Source organism: Lactuca virosa, chromosome 5 (assembly GCF_052849685.1).
Source record: "Lactuca virosa cultivar CGN04683 chromosome 5, Lactuca_virosa_CGN04683_v6, whole genome shotgun sequence".
Lineage (NCBI taxonomy): Eukaryota > Viridiplantae > Streptophyta > Magnoliopsida > Asterales > Asteraceae > Lactuca > Lactuca virosa.
This window is the reverse complement of record NC_136430.1, coordinates 181,715,543-181,738,225: the sequence shown is the minus strand read 5'-3', so window position 1 is coordinate 181,738,225 and position 22,683 is coordinate 181,715,543. Positions and strand designations below refer to the sequence as shown.

Here is a 22,683-nt window from a genome sequence, read left to right as displayed (position 1 = left end):
TTGTTTGATTTGAGGGACATGTAGAATTTTGTTTATTGAAAAGGTTTTTTTGGTGAGTTAAAAGATGTAGAAGCAATATGAAGAATAGGAAAACCTTTTCCATTACCAACATGAAGTGTATCATCACCATAATAAGGCTCAGAGCTGTCAAAACCGCTGAGATTAGGCGCCACATGACTGTTTGCACTTGTGTCCGACAACCATGATGATGATGCGTGTGAGTGATAATCAGTAAAGTTTGCTTGTGGAGCCTGTCTTGGTGGACGAATTGTTGTTGGGTCACGATTGGGACACTGTGATGGAACGTGTCTAATGCCAAACTTGTTACAAGAACCATAGACTGTATTCTGATTAGAAGCCCAATCAAATCTATTATTGTTGCCTGCAGTGGAGCCTGAGTTTCGGTTGTTTTGATTGTTGGTGTTGTACGACCAGTTGTTGTTGTAGTACCCGCGACCACATCGACTAGAGGGGCCACGGTCATGGTTGGCTGTTGCACGAGCAGTATAAAACACCTGATTTGGTTGTTGTGCAGGTTGATTTGGTTGTTGTGCAGGTTGTACATTAAACCCCAATTGTGTCATCAATTTTTGAAGAGATTGTATCGTTTCGGGAGTAAGCAAGGAAGAAGCAGAATCATAATTGCTTGTAGTGGTGAAAACTTGAGCAGCCGGAACAGTGGAATCGATCTTTTTTATCATGTACTCGTGATCAGCAAGTAATCCAAAAAGTTCCAAAAAGGCAACAGGATGCTATCTTGAAATCAAGGTGGACTTTAGGGAATTGTATTCTTCTCTAACACCTGAAATAACCAACATAACAATGTCTTTTTCTTTCATAGGCTCACCAATGTTTGCTAAAACATGTGAATACTATTGTGCTCGAGCAAGATAGGTAGCAGATGTTTCTTCAGGTTTCATCTCAATCTTGAGCAATTGAGTTTTGAGGGTGTATTCTCGTGAGGATGTGTGTGGTGCATAAGCACGTTCCAAGGAAAGCCATAATTCACGAGAAGTATGACCCTGTACATGCTCGAATGAGGCTTCAGAGATCGTTGAAAGCAACAACATGCGATCATGAGCATCATTGGATATCCATGTAGAATAATAGGATTTGGTTGAGGGCTGGTGTAGCTGCAATGGTTTTAGATGGACAAGACATAGATCCATCGATATAGCCAAAAAGACCATTTGTGATGAGGAAGGGTTGGATCATTGTTTTCTAATATCCATAATTGGTAGGGTTTAAGGTAAATCCAAACTTGTGAGAGTTGTGATTAGTTTTCTCCACTGTGGTGAAGGCTACAATGGCCATTATTGACCGATTTGCAGGAACAGGGAAAAAAAGAAGAAGAAGAGAGGTGGCGGTTGCCTTAGGGTTGGATGATTGGCTCTGATACCATTACAAACTTGGTATAAGAATTCTGTATATTGTGTATTGATATCTTACTATACATAGAGGAGCTCTATATATAGAGTCATATTCAATCTAATTATGGTAAACTAGCTGTCTAATAACACTAACTGATAATTACAATCAATGACATATTTAGCACACCAATCACTGTCTAATAAGAATCTTGAAAGAATAAACGAAACTTTACATGCTTATTTATCTGAAAAACAAAAACATAGATTTTTTACCTCTTCACAAATCTCCCTCTCCAATTGGGATTTTTACAGAAGTCGATTATTTCAACACTCTCAGAAGCAGAATGACATGACGATTTTGATACATCTGAGTGTAGATTGACTTTTACCTCAACATCTTCAAATTTCTTCTTGAATATTATATAGTACACAATTAAGTACAGATGAAATCAATTACACAAACATAAATGAACATTAAAGTCGATTATACAATGAAATTGAAGATGCAATGAAATAGAAATCGAAGTCAGATGGTAAAAACCTACGAATGTAAAACTTAAAATTAACCAATTGTAAAGATTTTACCTTAGTTGAAGACTATTCAGACGAAACTGTATATCGATAATTGTTCAGAGGATGGAACAAAAGGAATCAATTGAAGAAACTCATTGAAACATTGAAAAATTAAGCAGAAGTAGATCAATTTACCTTAGGTGAACTATTTTTAGCCGAACTTGAATCCATAAATGTTGACATCAAAAGAAACAATTCAATATACTAAGTGAAAGATAGAAACATTAAACATATTCCAATCATTATATAGGCCCAATTTCTATGTCGTGGTTAGGGCAGTTACCGACTAAGAAGGAAACTATCTCTATATCGTGGTTGGTTGAAGGAGAACTACCATGTCTTCGAAGGAACCTGAAAACCGATTGAACGTGGGAGGAGAAAACAATTGACTGCGAGGAACGTTAGGGGGGAGCTGAAAACGGTTGGAACCTTCGATTAACTGTGAATGTTGAGTTATTACGATCCATATTGAAAGATGGGGGAGTTTTAAGGGCTGAGATTGATCCGACGATTTTTCACTCACCGTCAACAATAATATAAAGAATTGAAAATTAGTTAGAAGTTGATATATCATTATCAATCTGTACTAAACAAACTTGTTGGTTTCCAAATAAGTTGATACCAAGTAGGCATGTAACTGGTTCTGGACTGAATCGCACCATAATCGAAATAATCGAAGACCGATTAAGGGGTGACCAGAAATCAAGAATCGGACCTAATACCAGTAACATATTCCAATTGGTTTCAATTCGGTTTTACTAGAAAGTGTTATCTAAGAAGGTGTTAGATATTTGAACCGAAAACTGAAACCTGACCGGATACCATTAATCGGTTCCAACCGCTTCCGATTTGGTTTTCGGTTAAAAACTTACCCTAATACCAAATATACTTGATAAGGTGATTACAATATATTTTTTTTTTACCAACAACTAAAGTCAATACAATACACAATTTAAAAAAAGAAAAAAAAGAAAATTTGACATCGTACAATATTCACCTAAATTAATAGTTTATTACCTAATTTCGAAATTAACCGAGTTTAACTTAAATCCATCTATCCAGACTGATCAAGACTCCACCTTTAGCCTACTTTTGCACTCTCTTACGACACCCTCAACCACCACCCTATAAATTGCAATCATCACTTTATCACAATAAAACCCACAGACAACAACTCCTGTTCATCATCCTTGCGCCGGACAAAACCCCACCTGTTTCTTCCTTTCTCTCTCTATATGTATCTGTATATAGAGTGAGAAAGAGAAAGAAGCACTAAAGTACCATCAATGGACCTTTGGAGTTCTTCTAATCCTCCAAGAAACAGTGTCATCTTTCTCGACGATTTCTGCCACCACTTTTCTTTCTTTTCATCTTCTTCAGCTCGCTCTTCGATGTCTTTTGGGATTATTTCTAATTTGATGACCGCATCATCATCGTCTTCATCAAACCCTTCTTGTAACCCCATTTGTACCCATTTTACCGCTGAAGAATACAATTGAATAGATAATCTTTTTTATCATCTTTTCTCTGTATTTCACCACTTGTTTCCTGTAAAGTTTAATCTCTTTCTACCTAAAGAAATGATGTTGCTTGCATCACTATCTGGGGTTTTTCGTCATCAACAGATGACTAGTTCTTCAATTTTTCGGCCTCTTCTAAGGTATTGTTCTTAATTCAAGATTCTATCAAATGGGTTTCCTTCTTTTTGATCGATTTGGTTAATTTTGCAAAATTGGATGAGGGTTTTTGTACTTTTAGCTCAATCGTGTATAAATTGTGCGTTCTGACATGGGTTCGTTCTCAATTGCGTTAATCAGGTCCGGAATTGATCGGAATGCTGATAAGAAATCCAGGAACTTGGCCGATTTCACTACTCCGACCACCGTGATCAAGCAAAAGAGGAGGTGGTCGAGCTTATCACCAATGGCTGCAGCTGCTCCGGTGAAGACCGGTGGTTTTTCTTCTCCCAAGTTCTACCAGGAGGTCTGAATTCATGGTTTTTTCCACATATATTAATAACCTGTATCGATTTATTGCGTTAAATTCATCCAATTCTTATTTTTATGGTAAAAATTCTGACTTTATTATCATGAAAAAATTCAGGTTCTGATCGCTGCAAGAGCAAATTTTGCACAGGAGATATCTTTCCAGTCTAAAGACAAAGACATATCCCTTGCTAAGGTGATCTTTTCTTTAAAAAACTTTACTTTATCTTAAAATTATTGGCTAGGAGAAAAAGACATTTTTTTCTTGAAAATTTTTTAACTTTTCCTTGGTTAGGAGAAAAAGACATTTTTTCATGAAAAAGATATTATCTTTTCCTGTGGTCCCATACTTTTCTTTCCATAGTGCAAGTAGTTGAATACATCATCATCATCATCATCATCATCATCATTAAAATATGATAAAAATCGGTGTGACGCGGTGTCATGAATTTATAATTTCTTGATTTTTTGCACAATTTTCGGGCAATTGGTAGACTTATAAGGAGGAAGAGTGGAAGTGGAGTGAAAAATTGGATCTTGTTTCGGCTGTTTTTGTTTAATGATTACTTGTTTTTGTTCATATTTGATGGATATTGTAAATTAGACTCAATGATTCATGCTCTTTTTATCTTTTCTGGTCCATGAACACTCCCTTTAACTAATTATTCCTAAAATTCCCTACTTTTCTCACCGAATTTAGTTTCCAGTCTTTAAGTTCTAATTATTGACATATCTTTTTATGGGTCATAGTACTCTATGAGGTTGTCCGTGCAAATGACGTTAATGCCCTTTTTGTCCTTTGCAAAAGCCATGAATATAGCTTTCTACTGCTATATTCAATGATAATGATGAGGATGACATTTATGTCTTTTGCACTAAATAGAGATCAATAGGGAGTCCTGATTTTCCTTGTTTCACATTTTTGGGTTACAAAAAGTACAATTTTTTCCCCTTCACATCCGTTTACAAACTTTTCTCTTTTGTTATGTCATGTCTTGTATTGTAGTACTGTTTTGTCTTGTCCTGTATTGTATTGTGGTACTGTTTTGTCATGTCTTGTATTGTATTGTAGTCGTGTGTTGTCATGTCATGTATTGTATAGTATTACTATTTTTGTTTTCTCATGTCCTGTATTGTATTGTATTGTATTGTATTGTATTGTATTGTAGTATTGTTTTTGTTTTGTCATGTCCTGTATTGTATTGTAGTACTGTTTTTTTATGTCCTGTAATGTATTGTTGTATTGTTTTGTCATGTCCTGTATTGTATTGTAGTACTGTTTTGTCTTGTATTGTATTGTAGTACTGTTTTGTCATGTCCTGTATTGTATTGTAGTACTGTTTTGTCATATATTGTATTGCAGTGTAGTATTGTTTTGTCCTGTATTGTATTGTAGTACTGTTTTGTCTTGTAATTTCTTCTTTTGCATTCCAAAGATTGCTTTAATATAATCGTTTTCTTGAAATAATTCAGTCATTGCTTCATATTTCTGCTGAAGACGAGGCGTTTATTTCATTCAATCGCGAAATGGATGCACACTCATTTGAAAATGAACGAAAAGGTGGAAAAGTGTCACTTGATGTTCAAGATCCAAATAAAATAGACTCCATGGTGATGGAAGGAAAGAGAATCGAAGAGTGGTTATTAGAGTTGGATGCCATTGCTAAAGAGGTCGAGGTGGAACTAATTTCAAGAGACATAGGTTGCCATTTGATTGAAGTTTTGGAAGCTGTGAACAAAGTTCTTTTTGAGTCACGAGGCTTTAAAAGATCACTTGTTGTCGATTCCAAATGTTCCTATTTGCATCATGTGTTAAGCTCCAAATGTGGTAGTGGTAAATCCGTGAATCCTCATGCTCTTTCTTTTTCACATAAACTTTTCATTTTAATGAAAGAAAGAAATGAAAGTACTTCTACATTTCTACTTCCATTGATTTGTTTATTTAATTTTTTTTTCTTTTTTTTTTTGCAGCAATTTTGCTTAGTGTAATCTACATTGAGGTTTGTCGAAGACTAAATTTGACTATTGTTGGATCCCGAGTTGGGGAAGACTTTTTAATCTGGCCCCAAACAGGAAATCCAGAGGTAAGATAACTTCACACTTGGTAGTATTTACTGATTTACCCACTTTATATATACAAATTATTTCACTTTTGGACTTTAGCCACAAAGGGTTTACATTTTGGCAGATTTAGTCCCTGCAACAAAGGTTTTACATTTTGGCAGATTTAGTCCCTTTTGGACCTTTGCCCCAAATGTTTTACATTTTGGCAGATTTAGTCCCTGCAACAAAGGTTTTCCTATTTGACAGATTTAGTCCCTGCAAACAATGGTTTTAAATTTTGGCTGATTTAGTCCCTGCAACAATGGTTTTACATTTTGGCAGATTTAGTCCCTGCAACAAAGGTTTTATATTTTGGCAGATTTAGTCCCTGCAAAACCTTTTAGCAGATTTAGTCCCTGCAACAAAGGTTATATATTTTGACAGATTTAGTCCCTGCAACAAAGGCTTTACACTTTGGCAGATTTAGTCCCTGCAATTTTTTTAATTTATAGAAAAGGTCCCTGTAAACTTTTTTTTTTTTTTCAAAAAAGTCCAAATGTGTAAAATTTTGGTATTTTGGCAGGTTTGACCCCTGTGTACAAAACTAATTACAAAACTTGTCCCCGTTGGCTTTTACTAAACTGCTGATAATACATAAAAAAAAACCCCTACCCCTTTTCTTAGCATGGGTTTTGTTCTAGTTTTAACTTAAATGTTGGATTTTTAGTGATATTTTACTCACTTTTGATCTTTTTTAACAGGAGCTTTTTAAGGTCAAATCAGGGAACACTTTATTTGGGATTGTTAATGGGCGATGTGTTGAGAACCCAAGGTCAAAGGCATCGGATTTAAACAGCAATTCACTTTTGGGCCTTGATATTGCTACAAATCGGGATATTATTGGGATTTATCTCGCTAATTTAATTGTAAGAAATTCACAAAACTTTTTTTTATTCTATAGCTTTGAATGCAAATATAGTTACACGAATACGAATACGATGCCATAATAAGAAAAATATTGAAATTGAAATGGTAGAATAGAAGGAATTGAAAATACGATGTTGTGTACATTGCTATTTCTTTGATTTAGTCGTTTTTTTTAGTTCTTTATTTTCTTGATTCTTGTTTTTCTCCCTATAGAGGCTTCATTGGAAACGTGCTTCAAGGATGAATCGTGGTTTAATGTTGACTTCTCCACTTAGGCCGGTTGATGATGAAAAGACTGATAGTTCGAGCAAACCCTTATTACGTCCTCAAGATCTTAGGTACACATGTGAAATTACTAATTTGCCCTTAGTATCACACCACCACTTTCCTAATTATTTAGGCACTTGTTTCTGTTTTCCCTACAGGTTTCAAGATTGACATGAGAATTGAGAGGAGAATTTGTTAAATTGTGATCATTACCCAATAATCTCCCACTTTTTTTTTGACAAATATACAAAAAGGGTTAATTGCAATAAATAACAACATACTTTTGGATCATTCTATTTAGGCATTGTACTTTGGAAATTTACCCAATTATAGCAATATTTTCCTAATACAAAGGGATTTTCACTGTTATAAATGGGTAGGTATTTTCCAAGTATAATGTCTTAAAAAGAAAAAAAATAAAATTTGAAAGTACTATGGCATTACTAGGTACCTTTTCCAAAGTGAAATGTATTCTTAAAAAAAATTAAAATTAAAATCTTTTAATAGAAATGAATGAAAGTGTATAAAAGAAAATACGAGTTTTAATAAGGAATCCAATCCATCAAAAACATGACAAGTGTCCAAGCTTTAAACTGATTTAAGTGTGCTAAATTAGACCATGAATGACACATTTAATGTTTGTAAAGCTGCTCGTGTAAAGAATTTATATTGGCATTTTTGTAGAAAATAGACTTAAAAAACGGTGGAAATAATTTGGTTTTGATTTCATTGATTATGACATGCATATCTACCATATTTTGACTGTTTTCATTGCTTAGAAAATAGAAAACTGTTTCTCCTCTTTCAGTTTCTAAGTCTATTTTTATATATTATTATATATTCTTTTGCATTTAACCCTAATACCTATTCTAATTTGTATGACATCTTCCACTTTCCGATAAACTTACAACTTTTCCTCAAACATTAAATATTTACATTATAAATTTTATTCTCGAAATTACAACGTTACCAATATAATATTCAGTAATTAAATGTGCACATTTTTAAGTTGTGTTTGTTACATTGTATAGGCCTAACAAAATTTCTAGGAATACTCTCATTACTCTCATCTCTTTTGCATAGAAAAGAGATCGATAGTGAATCCATATACCACCTTTGTAGGTGGGACAAAATGCAACTTTTGTCCTATTGACATCAGTCTGAGTCCAAGTCCAGTGTATACCAAACACAGTACAACCTGATATGTCTTGTCTTGTCTGGTCCTGATGCGCATAACAAGTGGACCTTATGTTTTCTTTCTTGGGTACTTGTTTATGAGAGAGAGAGAGAGAGTGTTTATCATAACACATAAATTGAATTTGTGCTCTAAATGAGTCATTTTCTTGTGTTGGCATGTGGAATCTTTTTCTTTTGGCCTAGGCTGGCTATCATGGCATCCGAGAGATTGCTTATATTGCAGCCACATAATTGGGCTTTGAGGAGAGATCATGGCATGATGTTGTATTTCAGTAGGTATGATGACATCATCTTATATATATAGTGTTCTCTTTTCCACACTCTATTTGGTTTCTCAAGTTGTTTTTAACTTTTAATGAATGTTTAGGGAATATGGAGAGGCAGTTCAAGAACTAAGCATTTGCATGGCTTTTGCACCAGAAGAAGAGGCGGAAATCTTGGAACCATTTGTGGAGAAGTTGCATTTGTTGAGGCTTGAATCATCTTGGAAATCGTTGGGGCAAAAAGGTCATTTGACAGTCACTTGAAAACGTTTCGTGTTGTTTGTTTGTGGAATATTTATAGTCGTATCTCTTTGACTTTTGAACATTTTACTTAAGAAGTTAAATCTTGTAGGTGTAGGCTTGTTTAACCTTGTAATCTGTAAGGCTTCTACTCTACTTTTACTTTTGAATCATGTTTCCTTTGGTCCTCTAAATCAATATATATATATATATATATATATATATATATATATATATATATATATATATATATATATATATATATATATATTATAATATTTTATACAAGCTTATGAATTACAATAACCAAATCAATATATACTTAGCTTGAACCATGTCTCTCTCTCTCTCTCTCTCATACACACATTGTGTGACTTGCTTATTATCGACCATTTTAAGTATATGCATGGCATCTAATATAAAATAGTAATCTTATCAACACAAATTGAGTTCTTTTTGCATCAAAACTGTCACTCTCAAAGGCAAAACAACAAACGTATTGGGTGCAAACCCAAGGCTATAATCCTGGGAAGATCCGAAATGGACTCAACTCGAATAACAATTGAAAATATTCAAAAATCCAAAAGAAACATAAAAGAAAAAAGGAGACAAAGTTGGTTATTTTAATCACAAATAAATCAGGAAAATGGGTGGGCAGTTGTGTTTTTTATGTTTTAAAAAATGTGTTGAAGTTGTTCCTTTGATTCCAAAAGGCAAAAGATGTAATTTGACACATCCTCGGTCATTTTCTTCATATGCATCGACTCTTGCTTCTCACTTATAATAACTCGACCTTAAATCACTAAATAGAAACTTGAAGTTCATCATATTTCCATCTAAACAAACACTTTTGCTTGCTACAATCGCTACTAGTGTTGTATTCTAATCTGTTTTGGTATCTTTTAGAGTTTGTAAGAGCGCTTTACGATTGCTTTAGATATTTATAGTTAATGGGACTAGGTAGGTGTGTGTATTCTTGTAACATCCTATTTTTAGAGTAAGTTTTGAATTTATTAAATAAAATAATAAGTAGAATAAATAAATGATAAAATTAATAAAAATAGTTTTAATAGAAATAGTAATGATAATAAATTAAATTTTGTATAAGAAAATGTTATTAAAAATATTTAGTGAAAGTTAAGTTAAAAGTGAATAAAATAGAAGAGTTAGTGTTGACTTAATGGTTGACCAATCTAAATAGATTTGGACCATTTATGATATAAGTTTATGATGGGAAGTAAGCATTCAAATGTCTAGTTGTTTTCTTGTTTAAGTGGTGGTCAAAGTAGAAACAACTAGAAAGTCGAGTGGTAATGTGTTTGATGGACATAATAGTTCACTTTTTTCACACCTCATTTCCACCCAAATAAGCTTGAGAGAGGGGAATCGGCAATTTTCAGCCTTGGAGCAAGATTGGAGTGTGATCGAAGGTGAAACTGAATATTATTAGTTCAAATCACTTACTAAAGGCGTTAAGGAGATAAAATCCTACTTATGTTCTTCATCTTTCAAGTTAGAGTTTATACTTTGGATGAGGTTTGAGTTATGATGTTAGTTTGATAATAGATGGTAATTTTAAGGTCAATGTTAACATTAGTACATTAATCTCTTGGCGTACGTCTCATCATTTACTTGGCTAATTTGGGGGGTTTGAGCTTCTATGAGCATATAAACACTATCTTTTTTAATTTAGCTAAATAAATAATGTAATATTAAATTGTTATGATCAATATTCAATAGAGAGTTTGATCTATAGATAATTTAGTGAAATTAAGCTTCATACGGCTTTAATGGAGATTGTGGTTTAGGAATTGAACATTATAGTTAGAAGACAACATGAAATGCATTTGAAATTTTTTAAAATGATGAAAAGGAATTAGTTAGATCATTTTTATGAAGTTCAAGTGGTTAATTGAACAAATTATGTCCATAAGTGTGTTGTAAAACTCATAACATCTCTAGATACAGTTTAAGGAAATCTATGAGTTTGTAATCATTATTTGAGTAATATTAAGGATGGATTAGGAATTTACTTAAGTCCATAATATGTTGAAATAATATTAGGAATTTTCAGGTTCATGTTGAATTCAAGGAGGTTCTTGATGACACAGCAGTAGTAGCATTGTCTAACTCTTCACCTCTTGTAAGATATTATGATGTTTTCGTTATCTTTTTTTTTTTTTTTTTTTTTTTTAAGTTGAATACGAGATGCTTTGGGCCTTATGCTTGTTTTGGAAGGGAATGATATTGATGAAAGTGACACTGGAAGGAAATTACAGTGATGTTATTTAGCAAAGGGTAAATTGAAGGAAATACAAATAGCAACATATTATACCCCTTTTACCAATATAGGCAATGTACTTTATTAATTATCTGTAATAGCAATATACTTATGATTTATTACCCATAATAGCAACTTACCTACATTTTATGCCAATAATAGCAATATGTAATTCACAATATGCCTTTTAGCAGATGCAAAATGCTAATCTAAGTTGTCTTTGGCACAATAATTAATATCTTAATGCATCCTTTTCAATTCTGTCTTTGTTTTGCTTTTCAACTTTGGTATTTCTTGATCCAAGCACTAGTGACAACTTATTTGTTTTGGCAAAAAACTCGCAATTTCACATTCTATGTTTATTCACTAGTCAAATACTTAAAAATTTTAATCTGACATGATTGGTAGGTACGTTCTGAGTCAGCTTTGAGTTTGCGTGCACTGGCGGAGATTGATATTCTTTCGTTATGGTCTGATGTCTTTAGTGGTCGAGGCGAAGAGCATCAAGCAGATTCAGAATCTGAGGATCTGTCTTCTAAAATAAGGTTAGCCCACTTTTCATCAGTTATGCCCTTTTTGTTGGTAAAATTACCCATCTGCCCTTTTGGATCAGCTTGGAACACGCGTCCACCGCTTGCCTCAGTCAACCGTGAAATTTATTTTTTCATTAAATTCTTATTGTATATTGGCTGTAAATTAGCTGTAAAGTTAATGCGTATCTTTTTCTTGTTACGTATTTTCCTTGTTTAGTGAGGTAGGCTCTAGTATAAATTAAGGCTCTCCCTTGTATCATTCATCCCAAGAAACACATTCACCATTTCCTTCTCTCCCAAATGGTGGATCTGTTTGAACAAGTTTTCCATTAGGTGAAAAAGCAGTGCTATGGTTTTGATAATGGAAGCATAAAGGATTTCTATTGTTGGTAAATGATATTGATCGCCTTCAATACTATCCATATTTGCACTTGCTTCCATTTGACTCCATAAATCCCTAATAGGCACTAGATTCCCACATCCATCATCACCTATATCACCTAAGATCTGCTATGTTGTTTTTCTCTCGAGGCTTTTTCATTTTCATTGTCTTCTACTGTTTTTATTATTGGTTGGTGATCTATGGATCACGAAATCTTGCAGTCTTCATCATTTCTAGCCACATAGGGTGGACTCCAGCGGCACAACCGAAAACCCTAAAATCATCTAAGAGGGGTAATATTGTCATTTTTTTTTATTTTATTTCACTAAAGTTTTTAATTATACATTCTATCCCTTACACACGTACTTTTGTTTCAAATTATGACAATCCAACAGGGTATAGCCTTTTCAACCGGTTACCCTTAAATACATCCACTTGGTGTCTATGTAGCATACCGTCCACGTGGACTTTTTTATTTAATTTTAATTTTATCAAAAATTAAAATTATTTTTGTTTATTAAACTTGAAACTTTGGATTTTATTGACAATTACCCTTTGATTTCTCATGTTTTCTCGAATATCTCTACATAATTCTTGACCGAATGTCTTTGAGTTCACCTGTTTTTCTTCATAAATAACTGATTTTGTATACGATCCTTGTCAAATCCCGAAAGTACCGTCTCTTTTATCAAAGAAAAATACATTAACGATGGCAGAATGCAAAGGACCGATGGGGAAAGGTGGCAGTCCCTCTGACCTGTGCTAGAGGGGAACGCCCAGTGTGGAACTCACTTTCTTTAAACCCATTTGCCAAAGAATGAGCATGTGCCCATTGTTTCCCTTAGAAATTGCTTTCCAAGCTAGAAGAAGAATCTGCTCTTCATTTTATAGGTCCGATGTACCCCTAAGAAGGGGTAGAAAAAGAAAGGAACCATTGAAGGATGCCTATGAAGTTGACATATTCTGGTTTACCCGTAAAAGGGGTAGACCAATAATGAAAGGGGAATGAGATTTCAATCTTAGGGTTTCACCCATAGAATAACTAAGATTGAAAATTGAAATCACCATCACATTCAAATGTTCAATGGATGAAACCCCAAGATCGATCCCATTCCTCTTTCAGTATTGGTCTACCCCTTTTACGGGTAAACCAGAATATGCCAACTTCATAGGCATCCTTCAACGGTTCCTTCCATTTTCTACCCCTTCTTAGGGGTACATCAGACCTCTAAAAAGGAGAGCAGTTTTTTCTTCTAGATTGGGAAGAAATTTCTTAGGGGTACATCAGGCACATGCTCATTCATTGGCTGATGGGTTTAAAGAAAGTGGGTTTCACACTGGGCCTACCCCTCCATCACAGGTCGGAGGGACTGCCACCTTTCTGATGGGTTTTAGGTACAATAAATAAACTAGAAAACAATTCCTAAGTTCACATGCAACCTACTTTGGATCTATGTTTTAACTATTGAACATACAACTTTGAATTGCAAAACAAGAACCCTAGAGGAGAGAGGCTAATTTCGAAATTAACAAACTAGGGTTTAGGGTTTACATACCTTTCAATTGCTATAGCAAGCAATTGATATTCCCTTGATCTTGATCTTGATCTTCTTGGAAGCTTTAGCACCACAAGTGTAATGCCTCTAATGGAATCACACCCAAACTAGCAAGAAGGAAAGTAGAAGAAGAGAGGGGAGAGGGAGTATGCAAAATCTCGGCCTTAGGGTTTCTTCAAAAGAAAGAGTCACCAAAAACATGAACCAGGAGGCTCCTTATATAGCTGAGGGATCTAGGGTTTAAGGGAAACCCTAGTTATCCTTTGCTTAGGGCCTAAGCAAACCCAAGGGCCTTATCCAAGCCCCTATGGACGAAATTATTAGGGTTTCCCCTAAAGATTTCGTCCACCCTCTTCCAAGGGGGTTCTAGAGCCTTCCACTCAACTATTAGATAATTGCAAACTAGTCCCTGCACCTTATAATTAATTCTTTTAACCCCAAAATCAATTCTGATTAATTTCTGGCTAACAATTAATTAAACATAATGATTTCTAATTAATATATTAATCCATTAACATATTAATAAATCATTTATATATATTAATTTATTAATCTTATAAATTAATATCTCTCCTTTCATAATTTCCTTGTCCAGTTGCTAGGTTGAGGGCAACCCAAAAGGACTGTGCTGCTATCAATTCAAGTACATACCAATTATAGTTATGGGCTTAGACACCTAATCCAACAGTCTCCCACTTGGATAAGTCTGTAACTATAATTGCTAGTATGCCTTCTAAATTTGACCAGCAAATTGTAGCTTCCAAAAGCTGCTGCCGAACTCTGACCCAGTCAGTTATGTGTCCTAAGATAAGTGATCATATAATCCTTCGTTCTGCTAGATATCCCTAGACATAAGACATGGAATGTAATCAATCTCTTTGTCCAGAATCTATGTTTCCCGATTCCTGATTTGTGATGATGTAGGACTTCTAATCGAACACATCAATTTAGTCCTAGCTGGGCCCAGCACATAAGTCAACACCAAATCATCGAGGGGCCCACAGATATCGCTTTTCCTGTTAGGGCAAAAGGAACGAATAAACGTTGACTCATATGCTTGTATCTTTTACTCATCAAATTATGCATGACAATACGTTTTATAACACCAAGTTACTGATGCGTTTTCGTATCACCAATGCACAACCGAATTGTAAATTACAACTCATATATCTTCGTTTCAAGATTATAAGATATTATCGTCTCAGTATTACTAGTGATGAATTCCATGAAGTAATACTCTGAGCGAGGGTTTATCCAATACTCAAATCTCAATTTCTGAGTACTCATGAACGTTGCAACAATTCTATTGTCATGTCTATCCTTAGACAATCTGCAATCCAATTCATGACAGTCTTAATTCACTACTTACTTCCAAGAGTACGAGCGACTGTGGAGTTTGAATAATCTCATTATTCAGAAAGTAAAACATGCAAAAATGAAACACAATAATAAACAATTGACAAAAGGTAGTAGCCAAACTTATAAATAATACTTTATTATTTAATCACCAAAAGTCAATTACATTTACTTTGTTACAAGTTTCAAAAACTAATCTAACTACTAAAACTAATATCATCTTTCAGTCCTATGCTTCGAGCATGCTGAATATGCTTAGCCCTACTCAGACCCTTTGTGAGAGGATCTGCTGGGTTATCTTCAGATGACACCCTCTTTACTATAAGATGGCCTTCTTCTACTCTATGTCTGATGAAATGGTACTTTCTGTCGATATGTCGGGTCTTACCATGATCTCTCGGTTCCTTTGTCAAGGCAACCGCTCCTTCATTATCGCAGAACAGTTCCATAGGCTCCTGGATGGTTGGAACAACTCCGAGATCCCCGATGAAGTTCCTCAACCAAGCTGCTTCTTTCGACGCTTCACTTGCTGCTATGTACTCTGATTCACAAGTAGAATCAGCCACCGTATTTTGCTTGGAACTCTTCCAAGTAACTGCTCCTCCATTCAGTAAAAACACCCAGCCTGACTGAGAACGGAAGTTATCTCTATCCGTCTGAAAGCTGGCATCACTGTAACCATCTACTCTCAAAGTATCACTGCCACCAAGCACAAGGACCCAGTCCTTTGTCCTTCGCAAATACTTGAGTATATTCTTAACTACTATCCAATGAGCTCTACCTGGGTTTCCCTGATAGCGACTGACCATGCTCAAAGCAAATGCCACATCAGGACGAGTACATGTCATAGCGTACATGATCGATCCGACAGCGGAAGCATAAGGTACACGACTCATGTCATCTATTTCAACATCTGTACTCGGGCATTGAGTCTTACTCAATTTGGTATTGCTCTGGATAGGTAGCTCTCCCTTCTTGGAATTTTCCATACTAAACCTCTTTAGTACCTTATCCAAGTATGTGCTCTGACTAAGTCCAATTAGTCTCTTCTTTCTATCTCTCAATATTCTAATCCCAAGAATATAGGCAGCTTCTCCAAGGTCTTTCATGGCAAAACATTTTCCAAGCCAAGACTTAACTTCTTTCAAGGTTGGAACGTCGTTACCAATGAGTAATATGTCATCGACATACAACACCAGAAAAGTTACTATACTCCCACTAGCCTTGATATACACACAGAACTCATCTTCACTTCTAGAGAAACCAAACTCTTTGACTTTCTCATGGAAGCAAAGATTCCAACTGCGAGATGCTTGTTTCAATCCATAAATGGATTTCTCAAGCTTGCACACTCTATTGGGGAACTTTGCATCAACAAAACCCTCTGGCTGACTCATGTAAACATCTTCAGCCAACTTCCCATTAAGGAAAGCAGTTTTGACATCCATCTGCCAGATTTCATAATCATGAAAGGCAGCTATGGCGAGCAATATCCTAATAGATTTAATCTTAGCCACTGGCGAGAAGGTCTCATCATAGTCAACCCCTGGGGTTTGAGTGAAACCTTTTGCAACCAGTCGAGCCTTGAATGTGTGCACATTTCCATCCATGTCTGTCTTCTTCTTGAAGATCCATTTGCACCCAACTGTCTTACGACCTGGTGCACTATCAACCAAATTCCAAACTTGGTTGTCATACATGGACTTAATCTCGCTGTCAATTGCCTCTTTCCACTTGGAAGCCTCTGGGCCTGCCATTGCTTCCTTATAAGTGACTGGTTCATCTAAGTTTACCAGTGTTCTGTCACTTATGAATGTGTCACCATCTGAAGTAATATGAAAACCATACAACTCAGGTGGCACACTCACCCTAGTGGATCTTCTAAGAGGTAATGAGTTATCGATTGGTTCAACAGGAACTGTTTCCTCTGGTTGAGTGCTAGTGTCATCTAAGGTTCCTTCATTGGCTGACTCTTGAATTTCTTCAAGATCAATAGTGCTCCCACTGTCCTCTTTGAATATGAGCTCTCTTTCAAGAAAGACTCCTCTTCGTGCTACAAAGACCACGTTCTCACTAGGCCTGTAGAACAAATATCCAAAAGACTGCTTTGGGTAACCAATGAAAACACATTTCTCACTTCTAGCTGCTAGCTTGTCGTGAGTCTCTCGTCTTACGAAAGCTTCACAACCCCAGACTTTAATATGTGCTAACGAGGGAACTTTCCCTGTCCACATTTCGTGAGGTGTTTTGGCAACCTTCTTTGTAGGGACAAGATTGAGGATGTGGGCGGCTGTCTCTAAGGCATACCCCCAGAAGTGAATAGGAAGCGAAGCCCGACTCATCATAGAACGAACCATGTCTAACAAGGTTCGATTGCGCCTCTCAGCTACACCATTTAACTGTGGTGTCCTAGGAGGAGTCAATTGCGAGACTATCCCACATTCTTTCAGATAGTCGTTAAACTCGATACTAAGATACTCCCCGCCTCTATCGGATCTAAGTATCTTTATCTTTCTGCCCAATTGATTTTCGACTTCATGCTTAAACTCTTTGAACTTTTCAAAAGTTTCTGACTTATGCTTGATCAAGTAGATATATCCATATCTGCTATAATCGTCAGTGAAAGTCACATAGAATCGATTAGCATCTCTTGTAGTTGATCTGAAGGGTCCACACACATCCGTGTGTATGAGATCCAACAGACCTTCACCTCTTTCACAAGACCCTATGAATGGTGATTTTGTCATCTTTCCCAAAAGACAAGACTCACACATATCATCTGACTTTAGGTCAAATGATTCCAACACTCCATCCTTTTGGAGTTGGGCTATGCGTTTCTTGTTAATGTGTCCAAGACGACAATGCCACAAGCATGCCTTGTCTACACTATTAGACAAGTCAATATTAAGTACACTATTTCCTAGGCTATCAACACAAGTCACTGTTTCATACACACCATTACAAGGCAAAGCTTCAAACATAAAAACACCATTCTTATAAACAGAAATTGAACCATTCAAATCATTAAAAGAATATGTAAAACCTTGTCTGAACAATGCATGAAATGAAATAATGTTTCTCGTCATCTCAGACGAATAGCAACAATTTATTAAATCTAATCTAACATCATTACTAAGCAGAAGCTGATAAACTCCGATCTTGGTTACTGGTGAAGACTTTCTGTTTCCCATGATCAGGTTTATCCTTCCTCGCTCTATCTCCTCACTTTCCTTTAGACCCTGCAAATCAGAACAGATATGAAAACCACATCTTGTATCAAGGACCCATGAACGAGAAGATAATGAGTTATTAGCAGAAATAGTGTAAATACCTGCCGAAGATGGCTTCACTTTGCCATCCTTGATATCTTGCAGATACTGTGGGCAAGATCTCTTCCAATGCCCCTTTTGGTTGCAGTAAAAGCAAACTGCCTCTTTTGGATCAGAAACATGGGGAGTGGAACCATTGGGCTTAGCCTTTGGGCCATTACTAGATGACCCAGCTTGAGCCTTGCTCTTCCAGTTTTGCTTGGGAGGACCTTTCCTCTTTTTCCCCTTTCCCTGTCCAATAGCCAAAACAGGGGCACTCGTAGGTGTGGAGGGTATACTTTTACCCTTCATCCCTGCCTCAGCTGTCTGCAACAAGTTGTGCAATTGGGCCAAGGTCTGCTCAGTATTGTTCAAATGGTAAGTTAGAATAAACTGACCATAACATTCAGGAAGTGAGTTCAAGACCATGTCAATGGCCAATTCCTCATCAAAGTGAATATTGAGCTTGACCAAACGCTCTATGTAGCGTTGCATTCTTTGCACATGTGACACAACCGACTCCCCATCTTTCATCTTGCAAGCCATGAGTGACTTGACTACTTCGAACTTTTCTTGACGAGCTCGCTTATGGTACTTTTCCATAAGGTCCTTGTTCATCTCGAAAGGCCAGTAGTCCTCATAGTACCTCTGCAGTTCTGGGGACATAGTTGCCACCATGATGCATGCCACTTTGGTAGCATCATCGTAATGTTTCTTGTAGGCAGCAAGATCTTCAGGAGTAGCTTCATTCTCATCAAGCTCTTTGAGCTCCTTTTCAAGAACATATTCTTTGTTCTCGAAACGAAGAGCCATCTTGATGTTGCGCATCCAATCGTTATAGTTTGAGCCATCCATAACGACTTTGGAGCAGATATTGAGCAAAGAGAAGTTTTGGTTGGAGGAGGACGAAGCAGAAGTGTTTCCAGGAGTAGACATCTGAAAAGAAAGAAAGTTTTAGTTAGATTTCAAGATACCTTAATAGAATAACCCAAAGATATAATATCAAGGTTAGGATCCAACTATGAAGATTCATAACTTAGAAATGGGATGCCGAGATCCAAGTGTAAATTTCATAAAGGTAGATGAATGATGATTCACCAATTCCACCATTAGACGAAACAAACGAAGTGAAATTCCTAATTCTTTTGAGATACATTGAAACTATTCAATGGCATGTTTTAATCTCAGATTATGCTCTTCTATTTGTGACTGGGATGCCGAGGATCACAAACAAGATGTGAATAACCATGCAAATGTGCTTGGTAACCTCATTGTCTTTATCATTAACTATTGATGTGCTGGTAAACCACACACGCTCCATCAAAATGACAATTATGAGATACCCATTACTACTCTTTATTAGTGCCCTTTAGTGTGCTGGTTAACCACACACGCTCCACTAACGACCAATAAAGCATAATGTGCAATTTCATGGATTAACATACTTTTCACATTTTTCCTAAAGTAACTAGAGTTGGGATTTTAAAAATAATGTTCTAGTACTTTCTTTAATGTCATTATACTTTTAATGAGAAGTAGTTGTCCTATCAAATCCGTTCTGCTAACGACCCTCCACTAATCAAGGAAGCGGTGGGTGAGAGTGGACACCCATTCAACTACCATTTTATAGGCAGTTTCCTTATACCCCCCCTTATAGATTAGCTTCGTGAATGAGGCATACAAGCGATTTGACTGACCATATTCTTATACATATAATATTAAACCTTTAATTATAATATATATATAAGGTGTGTTTTAAAACTTTTTAAAACTTCAAGGGTTTATATAAATTTCGAAATTTAAGCTGTTAAATTCAAATTTAAATAAACCAATTAACTAGATTTAATATTTATCTATTAATTAACTATTAATCAAATTATTAAATCTTGTAAGGATTATCTAATTAAATTAATCAATTAATTTAATCCTAATCCTTATCCCTCTAATTTCGAAAAATAGGGTAAGGATAATTATCCAATTAATCTAATTAAGTAACAATTATCCAAAAACAAGAAACCCTAGTTATCCTCTTAGCATATTTCGAAATTCATAAGGGAGGAGGCTAGGGTTTTCAAAACCCTAACCCTAATTTCGATTAGGGTTCTTTGGAGGCTAGGGTTTTCGAAAAAAACCCTTTGATCCAAAACCCTAGAAATCGAAAATTTGGCCTTTAGGGTTTAATAGCTATAAACCCTAATTTGCAATTCAACAATTGCAGCAATTCAATTTAAAACAACAATGGCTCTGATACCACTGATGGGTTTTAGGTACAATAAATAAACTAGAAAACAATTCCTAAGTTCACATGCAACCTACTTTGGATCTATGTTTTAACTATTGAACATACAACTTTGAATTGCAAAACAAGAACCCTAGAGGAGAGAGGCTAATTTCGAAATTAACAAACTAGGGTTTAGGGTTTACATACCTTTCAATTGCTATAGCAAGCAATTGATATTCCCTTGATCTTGATCTTGATCTTCTTGGAAGCTTTAGCACCACAAGTGTAATGCCTCTAATGGAATCACACCCAAACTAGCAAGAAGGAAAGTAGAAGAAGAGAGGGGAGAGGGAGTATGCAAAATCTCGGCCTTAGGGTTTCTTCAAAAGAAAGAGTCACCAAAAACATGAACCAGGAGGCTCCTTATATAGCTGAGGGATCTAGGGTTTAAGGGAAACCCTAGTTATCCTTTGCTTAGGGCCTAAGCAAACCCAAGGGCCTTATCCAAGCCCCTATGGACGAAATTATTAGGGTTTCCCCTAAAGATTTCGTCCACCCTCTTCCAAGGGGGTTCTAGAGCCTTCCACTCAACTATTAGATAATTGCAAACTAGTCCCTGCACCTTATAATTAATTCTTTTAACCCCAAAATCAATTCTGATTAATTTCTGGCTAACAATTAATTAAACATAATGATTTCTAATTAATATATTAATCCATTAACATATTAATAAATCATTTATATATATATTAATTTATTAATCTTATAAATTAATATCTCTCCTTTCATAATTTCCTTGTCCAGTTGCTAGGTTGAGGGCAACCCAAAAGGACTGTGCTGCTATCAATTCAAGTACATACCAATTATAGTTATGGGCTTAGACACCTAATCCAACACTTTCCCCATCGGTTCCTTTGCTGTCTGCCATTTTTAATCCTTATTTCTTTGATAAAAAGAGACAAATATTTCTGGATTTTACAAGTAGATACAAAATCAAAGCTTTGTAAAGAAGAAGATGAGAAAGCAAAGGCTTTATCAAGAATTCTGTGGGTATTGGGGAACACAGGAGAACTTAATTCTGTTTGTCAATAAAGTTATAAGTTCTAAAGTTTAGTATACTAAAATGATATTAAGTTTTCATATCATTACAATGAAATAAAGTTGGATGTGGATGCCAGGTAGACACCAGCATGCCATATCAGAAGGTAACTGGTTGAAAACGTTATGTCCTGTTGACTGTCTTAATTTGAAACAAAATTCGGTTGTTCAATGGGCTAGAATGTATAAAACTTTAGTGATCTAAAGTAAAGAAAAAGACATAGTTTGTTACCTTTCCTTAGCATTACCCCTTAAATTTACTGTCATGAGTTGCTGAAAGATATAGTTTTCACCTTTTTGCTAGGAACTGAGGTAAGTCATGTTTTGTTACTTGTACTAATTTCCCTATAATCTTTGCCATTGTATATTGAAGTCATATGACTTCTTTTGTTACTGTTATCTAAACCTTGCACTTATGAAACATCTTATAGTTCATTCTTGAAATTCATTATTTACCATTTTATAAGGATAACCTTTTCAGTGATGCTTGGTTAGGTACTTGGATTCCTGGAAGGTATACACTCGTTACATATCAACTTGAGGGGGCGTTTGCTTTGTGGGATTTTGTTGGATTTGTCAAGAATTGGAATTCAATTCCAAACAAATCCTGTGTTTGGTTGTAAATAAGTATTTGAATTCTGTTGAAATCTACAAAATACCCCAGCCATATATAGGAATTCAAAAATCCTTTCTAAAACCCATGAATTTAATTCCTTTCTTTTATGACTCTTTAAAATTACATATATCCCCATTAACCTATTTTCATTAAATTACACAATAATAAAGTATCAGCCCTAGATTTGTGAACTATAATTACTTATCCATCTCTCTCGTGGAATCAAAATTCTTATCTTTTACCTAAAAGTAGTAAAAAGAATTAATTAAAATATTTTTTGAAGTATTAAAAAAAGTTTTTTGAATGAAAAATCAATATAGACTTATCCAATGTTATTCTTATATGTGATTTACGTGGTTTTTTTGGATTCGTTGTATATATTCATGGCTCGTAAATCAGTTTTGGAGGTGATAATAGTCACTATGTGGTGACATTATTTCCATAAAATTATTTTTTTAAAGGAAAAT

General features: G+C 35.3%; 1 protein-coding gene and 1 long non-coding RNA gene across 4 annotated transcripts; both read left to right on the top strand.

The window, feature by feature from the left end:
- Positions 1-3,060: 3,060 nt before the first annotated feature.
- LOC145112811 (uncharacterized) lies at positions 3,061-9,038 on the top strand. Of its 3 annotated transcripts, none has more exons than XM_079048942.1 (9): positions 3,061-3,603; positions 3,761-3,926; positions 4,047-4,124; positions 5,402-5,762; positions 5,900-6,012; positions 6,733-6,897; positions 7,112-7,236; positions 7,324-7,367; positions 8,546-8,638. In XM_079048942.1, exons 1-8 carry the CDS (start codon positions 3,524-3,526, stop codon positions 7,334-7,336), a joined length of 1,101 nt encoding a protein of 366 aa, XP_078905068.1. In that variant the 5' UTR covers positions 3,061-3,523; the 3' UTR covers positions 7,337-7,367; positions 8,546-8,638. The 3 variants fall into 3 exon arrangements, with proteins under 3 accessions (XP_078905068.1, XP_078905066.1, XP_078905065.1); XM_079048939.1 differs by lacking the exon at positions 7,324-7,367 and adding an exon at positions 8,730-9,038 and having other exon boundaries at positions 3,068-3,603; XM_079048940.1 differs by lacking the exon at positions 8,546-8,638 and having other exon boundaries at positions 3,062-3,603; positions 7,324-7,921.
- Positions 9,039-10,941: 1,903 nt separating this feature from the next.
- Positions 10,942-22,289, top strand: LOC145114810 (uncharacterized). The gene is made up of 3 exons (XR_013711240.1): positions 10,942-11,008; positions 11,555-11,691; positions 22,096-22,289. It is a non-coding gene; the product is annotated as an uncharacterized LOC145114810 (long non-coding RNA).
- Positions 22,290-22,683: the final 394 nt, after the last annotated feature.

Coding starts and splice junctions, on each gene's coding strand:
- LOC145112811 (XM_079048939.1), top strand. CDS start 3,524: ATGATGTTGCTTGCATCACTATCTGGGGTTTTTCGTCATCAACAGATG. Junction 3,927..4,046: donor CTCCCAAGTTCTACCAGGAG/GTCTGAATTCAT, acceptor GAAAAAATTCAG/GTTCTGATCGCTGCAAGAGC. Junction 6,898..7,111: donor TTTATCTCGCTAATTTAATT/GTAAGAAATTCA, acceptor TTCTCCCTATAG/AGGCTTCATTGGAAACGTGC.